The following is an 18,734-nucleotide window of genomic DNA, read 5'->3' as shown; positions in this document are numbered from 1 at the left end:
GAAGGTGCTGACCCTCTCTCCCCCTCCCCTGAAGGTGCTGACTCTCTCTCTTCCCCTGAAGGCGCTGACTCTGTCTCTCCCGCCCCTGAAGGTGCTGACTTCTCTCTCACTCCCCTGAAGGTGCTGACTCTCTCTCTCCCCCCCCCCCACCCCCTGAAGGTGCTGTATTTCTCTCTCCCTCCACTGAAGGTGCTGACTCTCCCCCTCCCCTAAAGGTGCTGACTCTCTCTCTCCCCCCCTGAAGGTGCTGACTCTCTCTCTCCCTCCCCTGACGGTGCTGACTCCCTCTCCCTCCCCTGAAGGTGCTGACTCTTTCTCTCTTCCCTGAAGGTGCTGACTTTTTCCCCTCCCCTGAAGGTGCTGACTCTCTCCCTCTCCCACCCCTGAAGGTGCTGGCCCATTTCTTTCCTACCCTGAAGGTGCTGACTCTCACTCTCTCCCTCCCCTGAAGGTTCTGACTCTCTCTCTCCGTCCCCTGAAGGCGCTGACTCTCTCCCTCCCCTGAACGTGCTGACACTCTCTCCTCCTCCCCTGAAGGTGCTGACTCTCTCTCTCTCCCCTGAATGTGCTGACTCTCTCTCTCCCACCCCTGAAGGTGCTGACTCTCTCACTCTCCCCTGAAGGTGCTGACTCTCTCCCTTCCCTGAAGGTGCTGACTCTCTCTGCGCCTCCCCTGAAGGTGCTGACTCTCTCCCCCTCCCCTGAAGGTGCTGACTGTTTCCCCCTCCCCTGAAGGTGCTGACTGTCTCCTTCCCCTGAAGGCGCTGACTCTTTCTTCCCTGAAGGTGCTGACTCTCTCTCCCTCCCCCCCTGAAGGTGCTGACTCTCTCTGCCCCTCCCCTGATGGTGCTGACTCTCTACCCCTTCCCTGAAAGTTCTGACTCTCTCCCTCCCTTGAAGGTGCTGGCTCTCTCCCTCCCCTGAAGGTGCTGACTCTCTTCCCCCTCCCCTGAATGTTCTGACTTTCTCTCCCCCTCCCCTGAAGGTGCTGACTCTCTCCCCCTCCCCTGAAGGTGCTGACTGTCTCCATCCCCTGAAGGCGCTGACTCTCTCTTCCGTGAAGGTGCTGACTCTCTCTCCCTCCCCCCTGAAGGTGCTGACTCTCTCCCCCCCCCCCCCCTGAAGGTGCTGACTCTCTCCCCCTCCCCTGAAGGTTCTGACTCTCTCCCTCCCCTGAAGGTGCTGGCTCTCTCCCTCCCCTAAAGGTGCTGACTCTCTCCCCCTCCCCTGTATGTTCTGACTCTCTCTCCCCCTCCCCTGAAGGTGCTGGCTCTCTCCCTCCCCTGAAGGTGCTGACTCTCTCTCTCTTCCCTGAAGGTGCTGACTGTCTCTCTCTTCCCTGAAGGTGCTGACTCTCTCTCCCTCCCCCCTAAAGGTGCTGACTCTCTCTCTCTCCCTCCCCTGAAGGTGCTGGCTCTCTCTCTCCCTCCCCTGACGGTGCTGACTCCCTCTCCCTCCCCTGAAGGTGCTGACTCTTTCTCTCTTCCCTGAAGGCGCTGACTCTCTCTCCTCCTCTGAAGGTGCTGACTTGACTCTCTCCCCTCCCCTGAAGGTGCTGACTCTCTCCCTCTCCCACCCCTGAAGGTGCTGGCCCATTTCTTTCCTCCCCTGAAGGTGCTGGCTCTCTCCCTCCCCTGAAGGTGCTGGCTCTCTCCCTCCCCAAAAGGTGCTGACTTTCTCCCCCTCCCCTGAATGTTCTGACTCTCTCTCCCCCTCCCCTGAAGGTGCTGGCTCTCTCCCTCCCCTGAAGGTGCTGACTCTCTCTCTCTTCCCTGAAGGTGCTGACTCTCTCTCCCTCCCCCTGAAGGTGCTGACTCTCTCTGCCCCTCCCCTAAAGGTGCTGACTCTCTCTGCCCCTCCCCTGAAGGTGCTCTCCCTCTCTCCCTCCCCTGAAGGTGCTGGCTCTCTCCGTCCCCAAAAGGTGCTGACTCTCTCTGCCCCTCCCCTGAAGGTGCTGACTCTCTCCCCCCTCCCCTGAAGGTGCTGACTCTCTCCCTCCCCTGAAGGTGCTGACTCTCTCTCTCCCTTCTCTGAAGGTGCTGACACACTCTCTCTTCCCTGAAGGTGCTGACTCTCTCTACCTCTCCCCCTGAAGGTGCTGACTCTCTCTGCCCCTCCCCTAAAGGTGCTGACTCTCTCTGCCCCTCCCCTGAAGGTGCTCTCCCTCTCTCCCTCCCCTGAAGGTGCTGACTCTTTCTCTCTTCCCTGAAGGTGCTGACACTCTCTCTCCCTCTCCCCCTGAAGGTGCTGACTCTCTCTGCCCCTCCCCTGAAGGTGCTGACTCTCTCTGCCCCTCCCCTGAAGGTGCTCTCTCTCTCTCCCTCCCCTGAAGGTGCTGACTCTTTCTCTCTTCCCTGAAGGTGCTGACACTCTCTCTCCCTTTCCCCTGAAGGTGCTGACTCTCTCTCCCTCTCCCCCTGAAGGTGCTGACTCTCTCTCCCTCTCCCCCTGAAGGTGATGACTCTCCTCCCCTGAAGGTGCTGACTCTCTCTCCCTCCCCTGCAGGTGCCGACTCTCTTTCTCCCTCCCCTGAAGGTGCTGACTCTCTCCCCTCCTCTGAAGGTGCCGACTCTCTCTCCCTCCCCTGAAGGTGCTGACTCTGTCTCTCCCTCCCCTGAAGGTGCCGACTCTCTTTCTCCCTCCCCTGAAGGTGCTGACTCTCTCCCCTCCTCTGAAGGTGCTGACTCGCTCTCCCTCCCCTGAAGGTGCTGACTCTCTCTCTCCCTCCCCTGGAGGTGCTGACTCTCTCCCTCTCCCACCCCTGAAGGTGCAGGCCCATTTCTTTCCTCCCCTGAAGGTGCTGACTCTCACTCTCTCCCTCCCCTGAAGGTTCTGTATCTCTCTCTCCCTCCCCTGAAGGTGCTGACTCTCTCCCCTCCCCTGAAGGTGCTGACTCTCTCCGTCCCCTGAAGGCGCTGACTCTCTCCCTCCCCTGAACGTGCTGACTCTCTCTCCTCCTCCCCTGAAGGTGCTGGCTCTCTCTCTCTCCCCTGAATGTGCTGACTCTCTCTCTCCCACCCCTGAAGGTGCTGACTCTCTCCCTTCCCTGAAGGTGCTGACTCTCTCTGCGCCTCCCCTGAAGGTGCTGACTCTCTCCCCCTCCCCTGAAGTTGCTGACTGTCTCCCCCTCCCCTGAAGGTGCTGACTGTCTCCTTCCCCTGAAGGCGCTGACTCTCTCTTCCCTGAAGGTGCTGACTCTCTCTCCCTCCCCCCCTGAAGGTGCTGACTCTCTCTCTCCCTCCCCTCAAGGTGCTGACTCTCTCTCCCTCCTCTGTAGGTGCTGACACTCTCCCCTCCCCTGAAGGTGCTGACTCTCTCCGTCCCCTGAAGGTGCTGACCCTCTCTCCCTCCCCTGAAGATGCTGTCTTTCTCTCTCCTCCACCCCTGAAGGTGGTGACTCTCTCCCCCTCCCCTGAAGGTGCTGACTCTCTCTCCTCCTCCCCTGAAGGCGCTGACTCTCTCCCCCTCCCCTGAAGGTGCTGACTCTCTCCCTCCCCTGAAGGTGCTGACTCTCTCTCTCCCTCCCCTGAAGGTGTCGACTCTCTTTCTCCCTCCCCTGAAGGTGCTGACTCTCTCCCCTCCTCTGAAGGTGCTGACTCTCTCTCCCACCCCTGAAGGTGCTGACTCTCTCCCTCCCCTGAAGGTGCTGACCCTCTCTCGCTCCCCTGAAGGTGCTGACTTTCTCTCTCCCTCCCCTGAAGGTGCTTCCTCTCTCCCTCTCCCACCCCTGAAGGTGCTGGCCCATTTTTTTCGTCCCCTGAATGTGCTGACTCTCACTCTCTCCCTCCCCTCAAGGTTCCTTCTCTCTCCCCTCCTCTGAAGGTGCTGACGCTCTCTCCCTCCCCTGAAGGTGTTGACTCTCTCCCTCCCCTGAAGGTGCTGACTCTCTCTCCCTCCCCTGAAGGTGCTGACTCTCTCCCTCCCCTGAAGGTGCTGACTCTCTCCCTCCCCTGAAGGTGCTGACTCTCTCCCTCCCCTGAAGGTGCTGACTCTCTCCCCTCCCCTGAAGGTGCTGACTCTCTCTCCCTCCCCTGAAGGTGCTGACTCTCTCCCTCCCCTGAAGGGGCTGACCCTCTCTCCCTCCCCTGAAGGTGCTGACCCTCTCTCCCCCTCACCTGAAGGTGCTGACTCTCTCTCCCTCCCCTGAAGGTGCTGACTCTCTCTCCCCCTCCCCTGATGGTGCTGACTCTCTCCCTCTCCCCTGAAGATGCTGACTCTCTCCCTCCCCTGTGGGTGCTGACTCTCTCTCTCTCTCCCGCCCCTGAAGGTGCCGACTCTCTTTCTCCCTCCCCTGAAGGTGCTGACTCTCTCCCCTCCTCTGAAGGTGCTGACTCTCTCTCCCTCCCCTGAAGGTGCTGGCTCTCTCCCTCCCCTGAAGGTGCTGACTCTCTCCCCTCCTCTGAAGGTGCTGACCCTCTCTCCCCCTCCCCTGAAGGTGCTGACTCTCTCTCCCTCCCCTGAATGTGCTGACTCTCTCTCCCCCTCCCCTAAAGGTGCTGACACTCTCTCCCCTCCTCTGAAGGTGCTGACCCTCTCTCCCCTCCTCTGAAGGTGCTGACTCTCTCCCTCCCCTGAAGGTGCTGACTCTCTCTCTCCCTCCCCTGAAGGTGCTGACTCTGTCTCTCCCTCCCCTGAAGGTGCTGACTCTCTCTCTCCCCTCGCCTGAGGGTGAAAACTCTCTCTCCCCACCCCTGAAGGTGCTGACCCTCTCTCCCCCTCCCCTGAAGGTGCTGGCTCTCTCTCTCCCTCCCCTGAAGGTGCTGACTCTCTCTCCCTCCCCTGAAGGTGCTGGCTCTCTCCCTCCCTTGAAGGTGCTGGCTCTCTCCCTCCCCTGAAGGTGCTGACTCTCTCTCCCTCCCCTGAAGGTGCTGACTCTCTCCCCTCCTCTGAAGGTGCTGACTCTCTCTCCTCCTCCCCTGAAGGTGCTGACTCTCTCTCCCTCCCCTGAAGGTGCTGGCTCTCTCCCTCCCTTGAAGGTGCTGGCTCTCTCCCTCCCCTGAAGGTGCTGACTCTCTCTCCCTCCCCTCAAGGTGCTGACTCTCTCTCCCTCCTCTGTAGGTGCTGACACTCTCCCCTCCCCTGAAGGTGCTGACTCTCTCCGTCCCCTGAAGGTGCTGACCCTCTCTCCCTCCCCTGAAGATGCTGTCTTTCTCTCTCCTCCACCCCTGAAGGTGGTGACTCTCTCCCCCTCCCCTGAAGGTGCTGACTCTCTCTCCTCCTCCCCTGAAGGCGCTGACTCTCTCCCCCTCCCCTGAAGGTGCTGACTCTCTCCCTCCCCTGAAGGTGCTGACTCTCTCTCTCCCTCCCCTGAAGGTGTCGACTCTCTTTCTCCCTCCCCTGAAGGTGCTGACTCTCTCCCCTCCTCTGAAGGTGCTGACTCTCTCTCCCACCCCTGAAGGTGCTGACTCTCTCCCTCCCCTGAAGGTGCTGACCCTCTCTCGCTCCCCTGAAGGTGCTGACTTTCTCTCTCCCTCCCCTGAAGGTGCTTCCTCTCTCCCTCTCCCACCCCTGAAGGTGCTGGCCCATTTTTTTCGTCCCCTGAATGTGCTGACTCTCACTCTCTCCCTCCCCTCAAGGTTCCTTCTCTCTCCCCTCCTCTGAAGGTGCTGACGCTCTCTCCCTCCCCTGAAGGTGTTGACTCTCTCCCTCCCCTGAAGGTGCTGACTCTCTCTCCCTCCCCTGAAGGTGCTGACTCTCTCCCTCCCCTGAAGGTGCTGACTCTCTCCCTCCCCTGAAGGTGCTGACTCTCTCCCTCCCCTGAAGGTGCTGACTCTCTCCCCTCCCCTGAAGGTGCTGACTCTCTCTCCCTCCCCTGAAGGTGCTGACTCTCTCCCTCCCCTGAAGGGGCTGACCCTCTCTCCCTCCCCTGAAGGTGCTGACCCTCTCTCCCCCTCACCTGAAGGTGCTGACTCTCTCTCCCTCCCCTGAAGGTGCTGACTCTCTCTCCCCCTCCCCTGATGGTGCTGACTCTCTCCCTCTCCCCTGAAGATGCTGACTCTCTCCCTCCCCTGTGGGTGCTGACTCTCTCTCTCTCTCCCGCCCCTGAAGGTGCCGACTCTCTTTCTCCCTCCCCTGAAGGTGCTGACTCTCTCCCCTCCTCTGAAGGTGCTGACTCTCTCTCCCTCCCCTGAAGGTGCTGGCTCTCTCCCTCCCCTGAAGGTGCTGACTCTCTCCCCTCCTCTGAAGGTGCTGACCCTCTCTCCCCCTCCCCTGAAGGTGCTGACTCTCTCTCCCTCCCCTGAATGTGCTGACTCTCTCTCCCCCTCCCCTAAAGGTGCTGACACTCTCTCCCCTCCTCTGAAGGTGCTGACCCTCTCTCCCCTCCTCTGAAGGTGCTGACTCTCTCCCTCCCCTGAAGGTGCTGACTCTCTCTCTCCCTCCCCTGAAGGTGTTGACTCTGTCTCTCCCTCCCCTGAAGGTGCTGACTCTCTCTCTCCCCTCGCCTGAGGGTGAAAACTCTCTCTCCCCACCCCTGAAGGTGCTGACCCTCTCTCCCCCTCCCCTGAAGGTGCTGGCTCTCTCTCTCCCTCCCCTGAAGGTGCTGACTCTCTCTCCCTCCCCTGAAGGTGCTGGCTCTCTCCCTCCCTTGAAGGTGCTGGCTCTCTCCCTCCCCTGAAGGTGCTGACTCTCTCTCCCTCCCCTGAAGGTGCTGACTCCCTCTCCCCTGAAGGTGCTGACTCTCTTTCTCCGTCCCCTGAAGGTGCTGACCCTCTCTCCCCCTCCCCTGAAGGTGCTGACTCTCTCTCTTCTTCCCCTGAAGGCGCTGACTCTGTCTCTCCCTCCCCTGAAGGTGCTGACTTCTCTCTCACTCCCCTGAAGGTGCTGACTCTCTCTCTCCCCCCCCCACCCCCTGAAGGTGCTGTATTTCTCTCTCCCTCCACTGAAGGTGCTGACTCTCCCCCTCCCCTAAAGGTGCTGACTCTCTCTCTCCCCCCTGAAGGTGCTGTCTTTCTCTCTCCCTCCTCTGAAGGTGCTGACTCTCTCTCCCTCCCCTGACGGTGCTGACTCTCTCTCTCCCTCCCCTGAAGGTGCTGACTCTCTCCCCCTCCCCTAAAGGTGCTGACTCTCTCTCCCACCCCTGAAGGTGCTGACTCTCTCTCCCTCCCCTGAAGGTGCTGACTCTCTCTCTCCCTCCCCTGAAGGTGCCAACTCTCTCTCTCTCCCCTGAAGGTTCTGACTCTCTCTCTCCCTCCCCTCAAGGTGCTGACTCTCTCTCCCTCCTCTTAAGGTGCTGACTCTCTCCCCTCCCCTGAAGGTGCTGTCTCTCTTTCTCCCTCCCCTGAAGGTGCTGACTCTCTCTCCCTCCCCTGAAGGTGCTGACTCTCTCTCCCTCCCCTGAAGGTGCTGACTCTCTCTCTCTCCCCTGAAGGTTCTGACTCTCTCTCTCCCTCCCCTCAAGGTGCTGACTCTCTCTCCCTCCTCTGAAGGTGCTGACTCTCTCCCCTCCCCTGAAGGTGCTGACTCTCTCCCTCCCCTGAAGGTGCTGACCCTCTCTCCCTCCCCTGAAGGTGCTGACTCTCTCTCTCCCCCCCCCCCCTGAAAGTGCTGACTCTCTCTCTCCCTCCCCTGAAGGTGCTGACTCTCTCCCCCTCCCCTAAAGGTGCTGACTCTCTCTCCCAACCCTGTAGGTGCTGACTCTCCCCTCCCCTGAAGGTGCTGACTCTCTCTCCCTCCCCTGAAGGTGCTGACTCTCTCTCTCCCTCCCCTGAAGGTGCCAACTCTCTCTCTCTCCCCTGAAGGTTCTGACTCTCTCTCTCCCTCCCCTCAATGTGCTGACTCTCTCTCCCTCCTCTGAAGGTGCTGACTCTCTCCCCTCCCCTGAAGGTGCTGTCTCTCTTTCTCCCTCCCCTGAAGGTGCTGACTCTCTCTCCCTCCCCTGAAGATGCTGACTCTCTCTCCCTCCCCTGAAGGTGCAGACTCTCTCTCTCTCCCCTGAAGGTTCTGACTCTCTCTCTCCCTCCCCTCAAGGTGCTGACTCTCTCTCCCTCCTCTGAAGGTGCTGACTCTCTCCCCTCCCCTGAAGGTGCTGACTCTCTCCCTCCCCTGAAGGTGCTGACCCTCTCTCCCTCCTCTGAAGGTGCTGTCTTTCTCTCTCTCTCTCCCCTGAAGGTGCTGACTCTCTCTCTCTCCCCTGAAGGTGCTGACTCTCTCTCTCCCTCCCCTGAAGGTGCTGACTCTCTCCCCCTCCCCTGAAGGTGCTGACTCTCTCTCTCCCTCCCCTGAAGGTGCTGACTCTCTCTCTCCCTCCCCTGAAGGTGTCGACTCTCTTTCTCCCTCCCCTGAAGGTGCTGACTCTCTCCCCTCCTCTGAAGGTGCTGACTCTCTCTCCCACCCCTGAAGGTGCTGACTCTCTCCCTCCCCTGAAGGTGCTGACCCTCTCTCGTTCCCCTGAAGGTGCTGTCTTTCTCTCTCCCTCCCCTGAAGGTGCTTCCTCTCTCCCTCTCCCACCCCTGAAGGTGCTGGCCCATTTCTTTCCTCCCCTGAATGTGCTGACTCTCACTCTGTCCCTCCCCTCAAGGTTCCTTCTCTCTCCCCTCCTCTGAAGGTGCTGACTCTCTCTCCCTCCCCTGAAGGTGTTGACTCTCTCCCTCCCCTGAAGGTGCTGACTCTCTCTCCCTCCCCTGAAGGTGCTGACTCTCTCCCTCCCCTGAAGGTGCTGACTCTCTCCCCGCCCCTGAAGGTGCTGACTCTCTCTCCCTCCCCTGAAGGTGCTGACTCTCTCTCTCCCTCCCCTGAAGGTGTCGACTCTCTTTCTCCCTCCCCTGAAGGTGCTGACTCTCTCCCCTCCTCTGAAGGTGCTGACTCTCTCTCCCACCCCTGAAGGTGCTGACTCTCTCCCTCCCCTGAAGGTGCTGACCCTCTCTCGCTCCCCTGAAGGTGCTGACTTTCTCTCTCCCTCCCCTGAAGGTGCTTCCTCTCTCCCTCTCCCACCCCTGAAGGTGCTGGCCCATTTTTTTCGTCCCCTGAATGTGCTGACTCTCACTCTCTCCCTCCCCTCAAGGTTCCTTCTCTCTCCCCTCCTCTGAAGGTGCTGACGCTCTCTCCCTCCCCTGAAGGTGTTGACTCTCTCCCTCCCCTGAAGGTGCTGACTCTCTCTCCCTCCCCTGAAGGTGCTGACTCTCTCCCTCCCCTGAAGGTGCTGACTCTCTCCCTCCCCTGAAGGTGCTGACTCTCTCCCTCCCCTGAAGGTGCTGACTCTCTCCCCTCCCCTGAAGGTGCTGACTCTCTCTCCCTCCCCTGAAGGTGCTGACTCTCTCCCTCCCCTGAAGGGGCTGACCCTCTCTCCCTCCCCTGAAGGTGCTGACCCTCTCTCCCCCTCACCTGAAGGTGCTGACTCTCTCTCCCTCCCCTGAAGGTGCTGACTCTCTCTCCCCCTCCCCTGATGGTGCTGACTCTCTCCCTCTCCCCTGAAGATGCTGACTCTCTCCCTCCCCTGTGCGTGCTGACTCTCTCTCTCTCTCCCGCCCCTGAAGGTGCCGACTCTCTTTCTCCCTCCCCTGAAGGTGCTGGCTCTCTCCCTCCCCTGAAGGTGCTGACTCTCTCCCCTCCTCTGAAGGTGCTGACCCTCTCTCCCCCTCCCCTGAAGGTGCTGACTCTCTCTCCCTCCCCTGAATGTGCTGACTCTCTCTCCCCCTCCCCTAAAGGTGCTGACAGTCTCTCCCCTCCTCTGAAGGTGCTGACTCTCTCCCTCCCCTGAAGGTGCTGACTCTCTCTCTCCCTCCCCTGAAGGTGCTGACTCTGTCTCTCCCTCCCCTGAAGGTGCTGACTCTCTCTCCCTCCCCTGAAGGTGCTGACTCTCTCCCTCCCCTGAAGGTGCTGACTCTCTCCCTCCCCTGAAGGTGCTGACTCTCTCCCTCCCCTGAAGGTGCTGACTCTCTCCCCTCCCCTGAAGGTGCTGACTCTCTCTCCCTCCCCTGAAGGTGCTGACTCTCTCCCTCCCCTGAAGGGGCTGACCCTCTCTCCCTCCCCTGAAGGTGCTGACCCTCTCTCCCCCTCACCTGAAGGTGCTGACTCTCTCTCCCTCCCCTGAAGGTGCTGACTCTCTCTCCCCCTCCCCTGATGGTGCTGACTCTCTCCCTCTCCCCTGAAGATGCTGACTCTCTCCCTCCCCTGTGGGTGCTGACTCTCTCTCTCTCTCCCGCCCCTGAAGGTGCCGACTCTCTTTCTCCCTCCCCTGAAGGTGCTGGCTCTCTCCCTCCCCTGAAGGTGCTGACTCTCTCCCCTCCTCTGAAGGTGCTGACCCTCTCTCCCCCTCCCCTGAAGGTGCTGACTCTCTCTCCCTCCCCTGAATGTGCTGACTCTCTCTCCCCCTCCCCTAAAGGTGCTGACCCTCTCTCCCCTCCTCTGAAGGTGCTGACTCTCTCCCTCCCCTGAAGGTGCTGACTCTCTCTCTCCCTCCCCTGAAGGTGCTGACTCTGTCTCTCCCTCCCCTGAAGGTGCTGACTCTCTCTCTCCCCTCGCCTGAGGGTGAAAACTCTCTCTCCCCACCCCTGAAGGTGCTGACCCTCTCTCCCCCTCCCCTGAAGGTGCTGGCTCTCTCTCTCCCTCCCCTGAAGGTGCTGACTCTCTCTCCCTCCCCTGAAGGTGCTGGCTCTCTCCCTCCCTTGAAGGTGCTGGCTCTCTCCCTCCCCTGAAGGTGCTGACTCTCTCTCCCTCCCCTGAAGGTGCTGACTCCCTCTCCCCTGAAGGTGCTGACTCTCTTTCTCCGTCCCCTGAAGGTGCTGACCCTCTCTCCCCCTCCCCTGAAGGTGCTGACTCTCTCTCTTCTTCCCCTGAAGGCGCTGACTCTGTCTCTCCCTCCCCTGAAGGTGCTGACTTCTCTCTCACTCCCCTGAAGGTGCTGACTCTCTCTCTCCCCCCCCCCCCACCCCCTGAAGGTGCTGTATTTCTCTCTCCCTCCACTGAAGGTGCTGACTCTCCCCCTCCCCTAAAGGTGCTGACTCTCTCTCTCCCCCCCTGAAGGTGCTGTCTTTCTCTCTCCCTCCTCTGAAGGTGCTGACTCTCTCTCCCTCCCCTGACGGTGCTGACTCTCTCTCTCCCTCCCCTGAAGGTGCTGACTCTCTCCCCCTCCCCTAAAGGTGCTGACTCTCTCTCCCACCCCTGAAGGTGCTGACTCTCTCTCCCTCCCCTGAAGGTGCTGACTCTCTCTCTCCCTCCCCTGAAGGTGCCAACTCTCTCTCTCTCCCCTGAAGGTTCTGACTCTCTCTCTCCCTCCCCTCAAGGTGCTGACTCTCTCTCCCTCCTCTTAAGGTGCTGACTCTCTCCCCTCCCCTGAAGGTGCTGTCTCTCTTTCTCCCTCCCCTGAAGGTGCTGACTCTCTCTCCCTCCCCTGAAGATGCTGACTCTCTCTCCCTCCCCTGAAGGTGCTGACTCTCTCTCTCTCCCCTGAAGGTTCTGACTCTCTCTCTCCCTCCCCTCAAGGTGCTGACTCTCTCTCCCTCCTCTGAAGGTGCTGACTCTCTCCCCTCCCCTGAAGGTGCTGACTCTCTCCCTCCCCTGAAGGTGCTGACCCTCTCTCCCTCCCCTGAAGGTGCTGACTCTCTCTCTCCCCCCCCCTGAAAGTGCTGACTCTCTCTCTCCCTCCCCTGAAGGTGCTGACTCTCTCCCCCTCCCCTAAAGGTGCTGACTCTCTCTCCCAACCCTGTAGGTGCTGACTCTCCCCTCCCCTGAAGGTGCTGACTCTCTCTCCCTCCCCTGAAGGTGCTGACTCTCTCTCTCCCTCCCCTGAAGGTGCCAACTCTCTCTCTCTCCCCTGAAGGTTCTGACTCCCTCTCTCCCTCCCCTCAATGTGCTGACTCTCTCTCCCTCCTCTGAAGGTGCTGACTCTCTCCCCTCCCCTGAAGGTGCTGTCTCTCTTTCTCCCTCCCCTGAAGGTGCTGACTCTCTCTCCCTCCCCTGAAGATGCTGACTCTCTCTCCCTCCCCTGAAGGTGCAGACTCTCTCTCTCTCCCCTGAAGGTTCTGACTCTCTCTCTCCCTCCCCTCAAGGTGCTGACTCTCTCTCCCTCCTCTGAAGGTGCTGACTCTCTCCCCTCCCCTGAAGGTGCTGACTCTCTCCCTCCCCTGAAGGTGCTGACCCTCTCTCCCTCCTCTGAAGGTGCTGTCTTTCTCTCTCTCTCTCCCCTGAAGGTGCTGACTCTCTCTCTCTCCCCTGAAGGTGCTGACTCTCTCTCTCCCTCCCCTGAAGGTGCTGACTCTCTCCCCCTCCCCTGAAGGTGCTGACTCTCTCTCTCCCTCCCCTGAAGGTGCTGACTCTCTCTCTCCCTCCCCTGAAGGTGTCGACTCTCTTTCTCCCTCCCCTGAAGGTGCTGACTCTCTCCCTCCTCTGAAGGTGCTGACTCTCTCTCCCACCCCTGAAGGTGCTGACTCTCTCCCTCCCCTGAAGGTGCTGACCCTCTCTCGTTACCCTGAAGGTGCTGTCTTTCTCTCTCCCTCCCCTGAAGGTGCTTCCTCTCTCCCTCTCCCACCCCTGAAGGTGCTGGCCCATTTCTTTCCTCCCCTGAATGTGCTGACTCTCACTCTGTCCCTCCCCTCAAGGTTCCTTCTCTCTCCCCTCCTCTGAAGGTGCTGACTCTCTCTCCCTCCCCTGAAGGTGTTGACTCTCTCCCTCCCCTGAAGGTGCTGACTCTCTCTCCCTCCCCTGAAGGTGCTGACTCTCTCCCTCCCCTGAAGGTGCTGACTCTCTCCCCGCCCCTGAAGGTGCTGACTCTCTCTCCCTCCCCTGAAGGTGCTGACTCTCTCTCCCCCTCCCCTGATGGTGCTGACTCTCTCCCCCTCCCCTGAAGATGCTGACTCTCTCTCCCTCCCCTGTAGGTGCTGACTCTCTCTCTTTCCCTCCCCTGAAGGTGCCGACTCTCTTTCTCCCTCCCCTGAAGGTGCTGACTCTCTCCCCTCCTCTGAAGGTGCTGACTCTCTCTCCCTCCCCTGAAGGTGCTGGCTCTCTCCCTCCCCTGAAGGTGCTGACTCTCTCCCCTCCTCTGAAGGTTGCTGATCCTCTCTCCGCCTCCCCTGAAGGTGCTGACTCTCTCTGCCTCCCCTGAATGTGCTGACTCTCTCTCCCCCTCCTCTGAAGGTGCTGACACTCTCCCCTCCTCTGAAGGTGCTGACCCTCTCTCCCCTCCTCTGAAGGTGCTGACCCTCTCTCCCCCTCCCCTGAAGGTGCTGACTCTCTCTCTCCCTCCCCTGAAGGTGCTGACTCTCTCTCTCCCTCCCCTGAAGGTGCTGACTCTGTCTCTCCCTCCCCTGAAGGTGCTGACTCTCTCTCTCCCCTCGCCTGAGGGTGAAAACTCTCTCTCCCCACCCCTGAAGGTGCTGACCCTCTCTCCCCCTCCCCTGAAGGTGCTGACCCTCTCTCCCCCTCCCCTGAAGGTGCTGGCTCTCTCTCCCTCCCCTGAAGGTGCTGGCTCTCTCCCTCCCCTGAAGGTGCTGGCTCTCTCCCTCCCCTGAAGGTGCTGGCTCTCTCTCCCTCCCCTGAAGGTGCTGACTCCCTCTCCCCCTCCCCTGAAGGTGCTGACTCTCTTTCTCCCTCCCCTGAAGGTGCTGACCCTCTCTCCCCCTCCCCTGAAGGTGCTGACTCTCTCTCTCCGTCCCCTGAAGGTGCTGACTCTGTCTCTCCCTCCCCTGAAGGTGCTGACTTCTCTCTCACTCCCCTGAAGGTGCTGACTCTCTGTCTCCCCCCCACCCCCCTGAAGGTGCTGTATTTCTCTCTCCCTCCCCTGAAGGTGCTGACTCTCCCCCTCCCCTAAAGGTGCTGACTCTCTCCCCCCCCTGAAGATGCTGTCTTTCTCTCTCCCTCCTCTGAAGGTGCTGACTCTCTCCCCCTCCCCTGACGGTGCTGACTCTCTCTCTCCCTCCCCTGAAGGTGCTGACTCTCTCCCCCTCCCCTGAAGGTGCTGACTCTCTCTCTCCCCCCCCTGAAAGTGCTGACTCTCTCTCTCCCCCCCTGAAAGTGCTGACTCTCTCTCTCCCTCCCCTGAAGGTGCTGACTCTCTCCCCCTCCCCTAAAGGTGCTGACTCTCTCTCCCACCCCTGAAGGTGCTGACTCTCCCCTCCCCTGAAGGTGCTGACTCTCTCTCCCTCCCCTGAAGGTGCTGACTCTCTCTCTCCCTCCCCTGAAGGTGCCGACTCTCTCTCTCCCTCCCCTGAAGGTGCCAACTCTCTCTCCCTCCCCTGAAGGTGCTGTCTCTCTTTCTCCCTCCCCTGAAGGTGCTGACTCTCTTCCCCCTCCCCTGAAGATGCTGACTCTCTCTCCCTCCCCTGAAGGTGCTGACTCTCTCTCTCTGCCCTGAAGGTGCTGACTCTCTCTCACCCTCCCCTGAAGGTGCTGACTCTCTCTCCCTCCCCTGAAGGTGCTGACTCTCCCTCTCTCCCCCCTGAAGGTGCTGACTCTCTCTCTCCCCCCTGAAGGTGCTGACTCCCATACTCAGACATTGAATTAATGCATCTGTTGCGAAATATACCATTCCCGCTTTTGTTTACACCCTGTGCAGCTGCAGTGACAGGTGATTAACTTCAATGTTTTCCAGAGAAAGGCCCCCCAGATGTGAAGGTCCTGCGTCAGCAAGCAATCGTTCGTGATATAAGCGGTGAGTCTTTAGCCCGTTACAGCAACCCTGAGTCAGTGATGGGAATCTTCAATTACAATGTTCACATTAGCACGCTGAGATTTTGGAGGTGCTACAGCGATCGACAAAAAATATTCCATCACCGGGACATTTGCCTTATGAATCTGTGTTATGAGTCCACACTCTAAAATTGGATTTGTTCTGACCGATTGAGATTAATAGAGCCTACAACAGGGGACATGCACATTGACTGTGAGATGTGCAATCTATCAGTTAGCCCACAGTTAGAAACTGTGTGTAGTTCTGGGATCCCGATATTAGCGGACAGCTTATCCAGGATGATTTCAGGAATGGGAAACTAGAGTTAAGTGGAGAGATTGGAGATACTGCGACCGTTTTTGCTTTGCGGTATAGAAGACCCAGAGGAGGTTTATTGGAGATTTTAAGAACAGTTTGACAGTGAATAGAGAATGACTGTTTTCTGTACGTAGGGAATCGAGTGGTGACTGATCATCCGTTATTATCAGAGTATGGTTGGGAGAAATGTATTTTCTTAAATAGGCTGTTAGAGCACGGAATTATATATTTAGAGTGATTGAGACAGAGACCTATGTCTTTTAAAGGAGCATCTGATAAACATGTGAAGCTGAGGAAGGTGGAGGGTTATGGGGAAAATACAGAAGGTTGATACATGGCTTTGGGGAGAGGGCTGGACAGTGGGATTAGTTTGTGATTGATACAGGGCTATGGGGAGAGGGCTGGACAGTGGGATTAGTTTGCGATTGATACAGGGCTATGGGGAGAGGACTGGACAGTGGGATTAGTTTGCGATTGATACAGGGCTATGGGGAGAGGGCTGGACAGTGGGATTAGTTTGTGATTGATACAGGGCTATGGGGAGAGGGCTGGACAGTGGGATTAGTTTGTGATTGATACAGGGCTATGGGGAGAGGGCTGGACAGTGGGATTAGTTTGTGATTGATACAGGGCTATGGGGAGAGGGCTGGACAGTGGGATTAGTTTGCGATTGATACAGGGCTATGGGGAGAGGGCTGGACAGTGGGATTAGTTTGCGATTGATACAGGGCTATGGGGAGAGGGCTGGACAGTGGGATTAGTTTGCGATTGATACAGGGCTATGGGGAGAGGGCTGGACAGTGGGATTAGTTTGTGATTGATACAGGGCTATGGGGAGAGGGCTGGACAGTGGGATTAGTTTGTGATTGATACAAGGCTATGGAGAGAGTGTAACAATGGAATTAATTAATGATTGGTCTAGCAAAAGTTTGGTAAGACATGTGGACTCAATAGACTCTATTAGTATACCAAACCTCTCGTTCTTTTACTCAGCTGCATTCTCAGTGTAAAGTGCAAACACCACCTCAAGTTACTGAATTACACCATCTTGACTTGGAGCTGTATCACTTTTCCATCATCATTGCTGGGTCAAAATCCTGGCCCCATACATAGCAGCAATGTGGGTCACCCTAACTGCCTGGGCTGCAGTGATTGAAAAAGGTAGTTCACCACCACCTTCTCAAGGGCAATTCGGGGTGGGCAATAAATGGTGGCCTCGCTGTGACGATGCCCGCATCCCAAGAACAGATCAAAATGGATATCATATTAAAGAACTTCATGACAATATAAGAAGGTTAATTGTCGCTCCAGCACGAGGCTAATAATCACATGTCCGTTGACAACTCTGGCTCAGCAATAAACTATTGCACCATTATACCCTAGCAGCAGGTGGCGCCAATGACCAGTTTTCTGGGACTGGGACTGCTGGAATCCCATGATCACAATGCCAGGAATGCTGAAGGGATTCAGGCTCTGGATTGAGATGGCAGAAGGGGTAAATACTCTTTCCCTCACCCGCTATTACATTTGTTGCAACTCAATCCACATAATATAAATAATCCAAGGAACAAAATAGTTCGCTGAAGCTTTATTTAGACCTGGTCAAAAGGAATTTTTGCATTTTATATTTCAGTGTGGATATTGAACCTTCTCAGGACAGGTACAGCACAGGATTAGCTACATAGTAAAGCTCCCTCTACTCTGCCTCCATCAAACACTCCCAGGGCAGGTACAGCACGGGGTTAGATACAGAATAAAGCTCCCTCTACACTGTCCCCATCAAACACTCCCAGGACAGGTACAGCATGGGGTTAGATACAGAATAAAGCTCCCTCTACACTGTCCCCATCAAACACTCCCAGGGCAGGTACAGCATGGGGTTAGATACAGAATAAAGCTCCCTCTAGACTGTCCCCATCAAACACTCCCAGGACAGGTACAGCACAGGGTTAGATACAGAATAAAGCTCCCTCTACACTGTCCACATCAAACACTCCCGGGGCAGGTACAGCACAGGGTTAGATACAGAGTAAAGCTCCCTCTACTCTGCCTCCATCAAACACTCCCGGGGCAGGTACAGCACAGGGTTAGATACAGAGTAAAGCTCCCTCTACTCTGCCTCCATCAAACACTCCCAGGACAGGTACAGCACGGGGTTAGATACAGAATGAAGCTCCCTCTACACTGTCCCCATCAAACACTCCCAGGACAGGTACAGCACGGGGTTAGATACAGAATAAAGCTCCCTCCACACTGTCCCCATCAAACACTCCCAGGGCAGGTACAGCACAGGGTTAGATACAGAGTAAAGCTCACTCCACACTGTTCCCATCAAACACTCCCAGGACAGGTACAGCACAGGGTTAGATACAGAATAAAGCTCACTCCACACTGTTCCCATCAAACACTCCCAGGACAGGTACAGCACAGGGTTAGATACAGAATAAAGCTCACTCCACACTGTTCCCATCAAACACTCCCAGGACAGGTACAGCACAGGGTTAGATACAGAATAAAGCTCCCTCCACACTGTCCCCATCAAACACTCCCAGGACAGGTACAGCACAGGGTTAGATACAGAATAAAGCTCCCTCCACACTGTCCCCATCAAACACCCTCAGGGCAGGTACAGCACAGGGGTAGATACAGAATAAAGCTCCCTCTACGCTGCCTCCATCAAACACTCCCGGGGCAGGTACAGCACAGGGTTAGATACAGAGTGAAGCTCCCTCTACACTGTCCCCATCAAACACTCCCAGGACAGGTACAGCACAGGGTTAGATACAGAATAAGGCTCCCTCTACACTGTCCCCATCAACACTCCCAGGGCAGGCACAGCATGGGGTTAGATACAGAATAAACTCCCTCTACACTGTCCCCAACAAACACTCCCAGGGCAGGTACAGCACAGGGTTAGATACAGAATAAAGCTCCCACTACACTGTCCCCATCAACACTCCCAGGGCAGGCACAGCATGGGGTTAGATATAGAAGAAAGCTCCCTCCACACTGCCCCCATCAAACACTCCCAGGGCAGGTAGAGCGCGGGGTTAGATAGCGAGTGCAGCTCCCTCTACACTGTCCCCATCAAACACTCCGAGGGCAGGTAGAGCACAGGGTTAGATACAGAGTAAAGCTCCCTCTACTCTGCCTCCATCAAACACTCCCGGGGCAGGTACAGCACAGGGTTAGATACAGAATAAAGCTCCCACTACACTGTCCCCATCAACACTCACAGGGCAGGCACAGCATGGGGTTAGATACAGAAGAAAGCTCCCTCCACATTGCCCCCATCAAACACTCCCAGGGCAGGTAGAGCGTGGGGTTAGATGGCGAGTGAAGCTCCCTCTACACTGTCCCCATCAAACACTCCAAGGGCAGGTAGAGCACAGGGTTAGATACAGAATAAAACTCCCTCCACACTGTCCCCATTAAACACTCCCAGGGCAGGTACAGCGTGGGGTTAGATACAGAATAAAACTCCCTCCACATTGTCCCCATCAAACACTTCCAAGGCAGGTAGAGCACAGGGTTAGATACAGAATAAAGCTCCCTCCACACTGCCCCCATCAAACACTCCCAGGGCAGGTAGAGCATAGAGTTAGATACAGAGTAAAGCTCCCTTCACACTGCCCATCAAACACTCCCAGGGCAGGTATAGTACATGTTAGATACAGAGTGAAGCTGCCTCTACACTGTCCCATCAAACATTCCCAGGCCAGGTACAGTACAGGTTAGATACAGAGTAAATCTCCCTCTACACTATCCAAACAAACACTCCCCGGGCAGGTACAGCACAGGTTAGATACAGAGT

General features: G+C 57.6%; 1 protein-coding gene across 4 annotated transcripts in view; it reads left to right on the top strand.

The window, feature by feature from the left end:
- LOC140387925 (uncharacterized) overlaps nt 1-18,734 on the top strand; it is a 212,244-nt gene that overhangs the window by 90,384 nt on the left and 103,126 nt on the right. For all 4 annotated transcript variants that reach the window (XM_072471244.1, XM_072471240.1, XM_072471241.1 and 1 more), the window contains one exon: nt 14,525-14,584. In XM_072471244.1, coding sequence (XP_072327345.1) covers nt 14,525-14,584 — 60 coding nt within the window. The remainder of the gene's footprint in view (nt 1-14,524; nt 14,585-18,734) is intronic.

This window comes from Scyliorhinus torazame, chromosome 13 (assembly GCF_047496885.1).
Source record: "Scyliorhinus torazame isolate Kashiwa2021f chromosome 13, sScyTor2.1, whole genome shotgun sequence".
Taxonomy (NCBI): Eukaryota; Metazoa; Chordata; class Chondrichthyes; order Carcharhiniformes; family Scyliorhinidae; genus Scyliorhinus; species Scyliorhinus torazame.
This window is presented reverse-complemented; position numbering and strand designations above follow the sequence as displayed.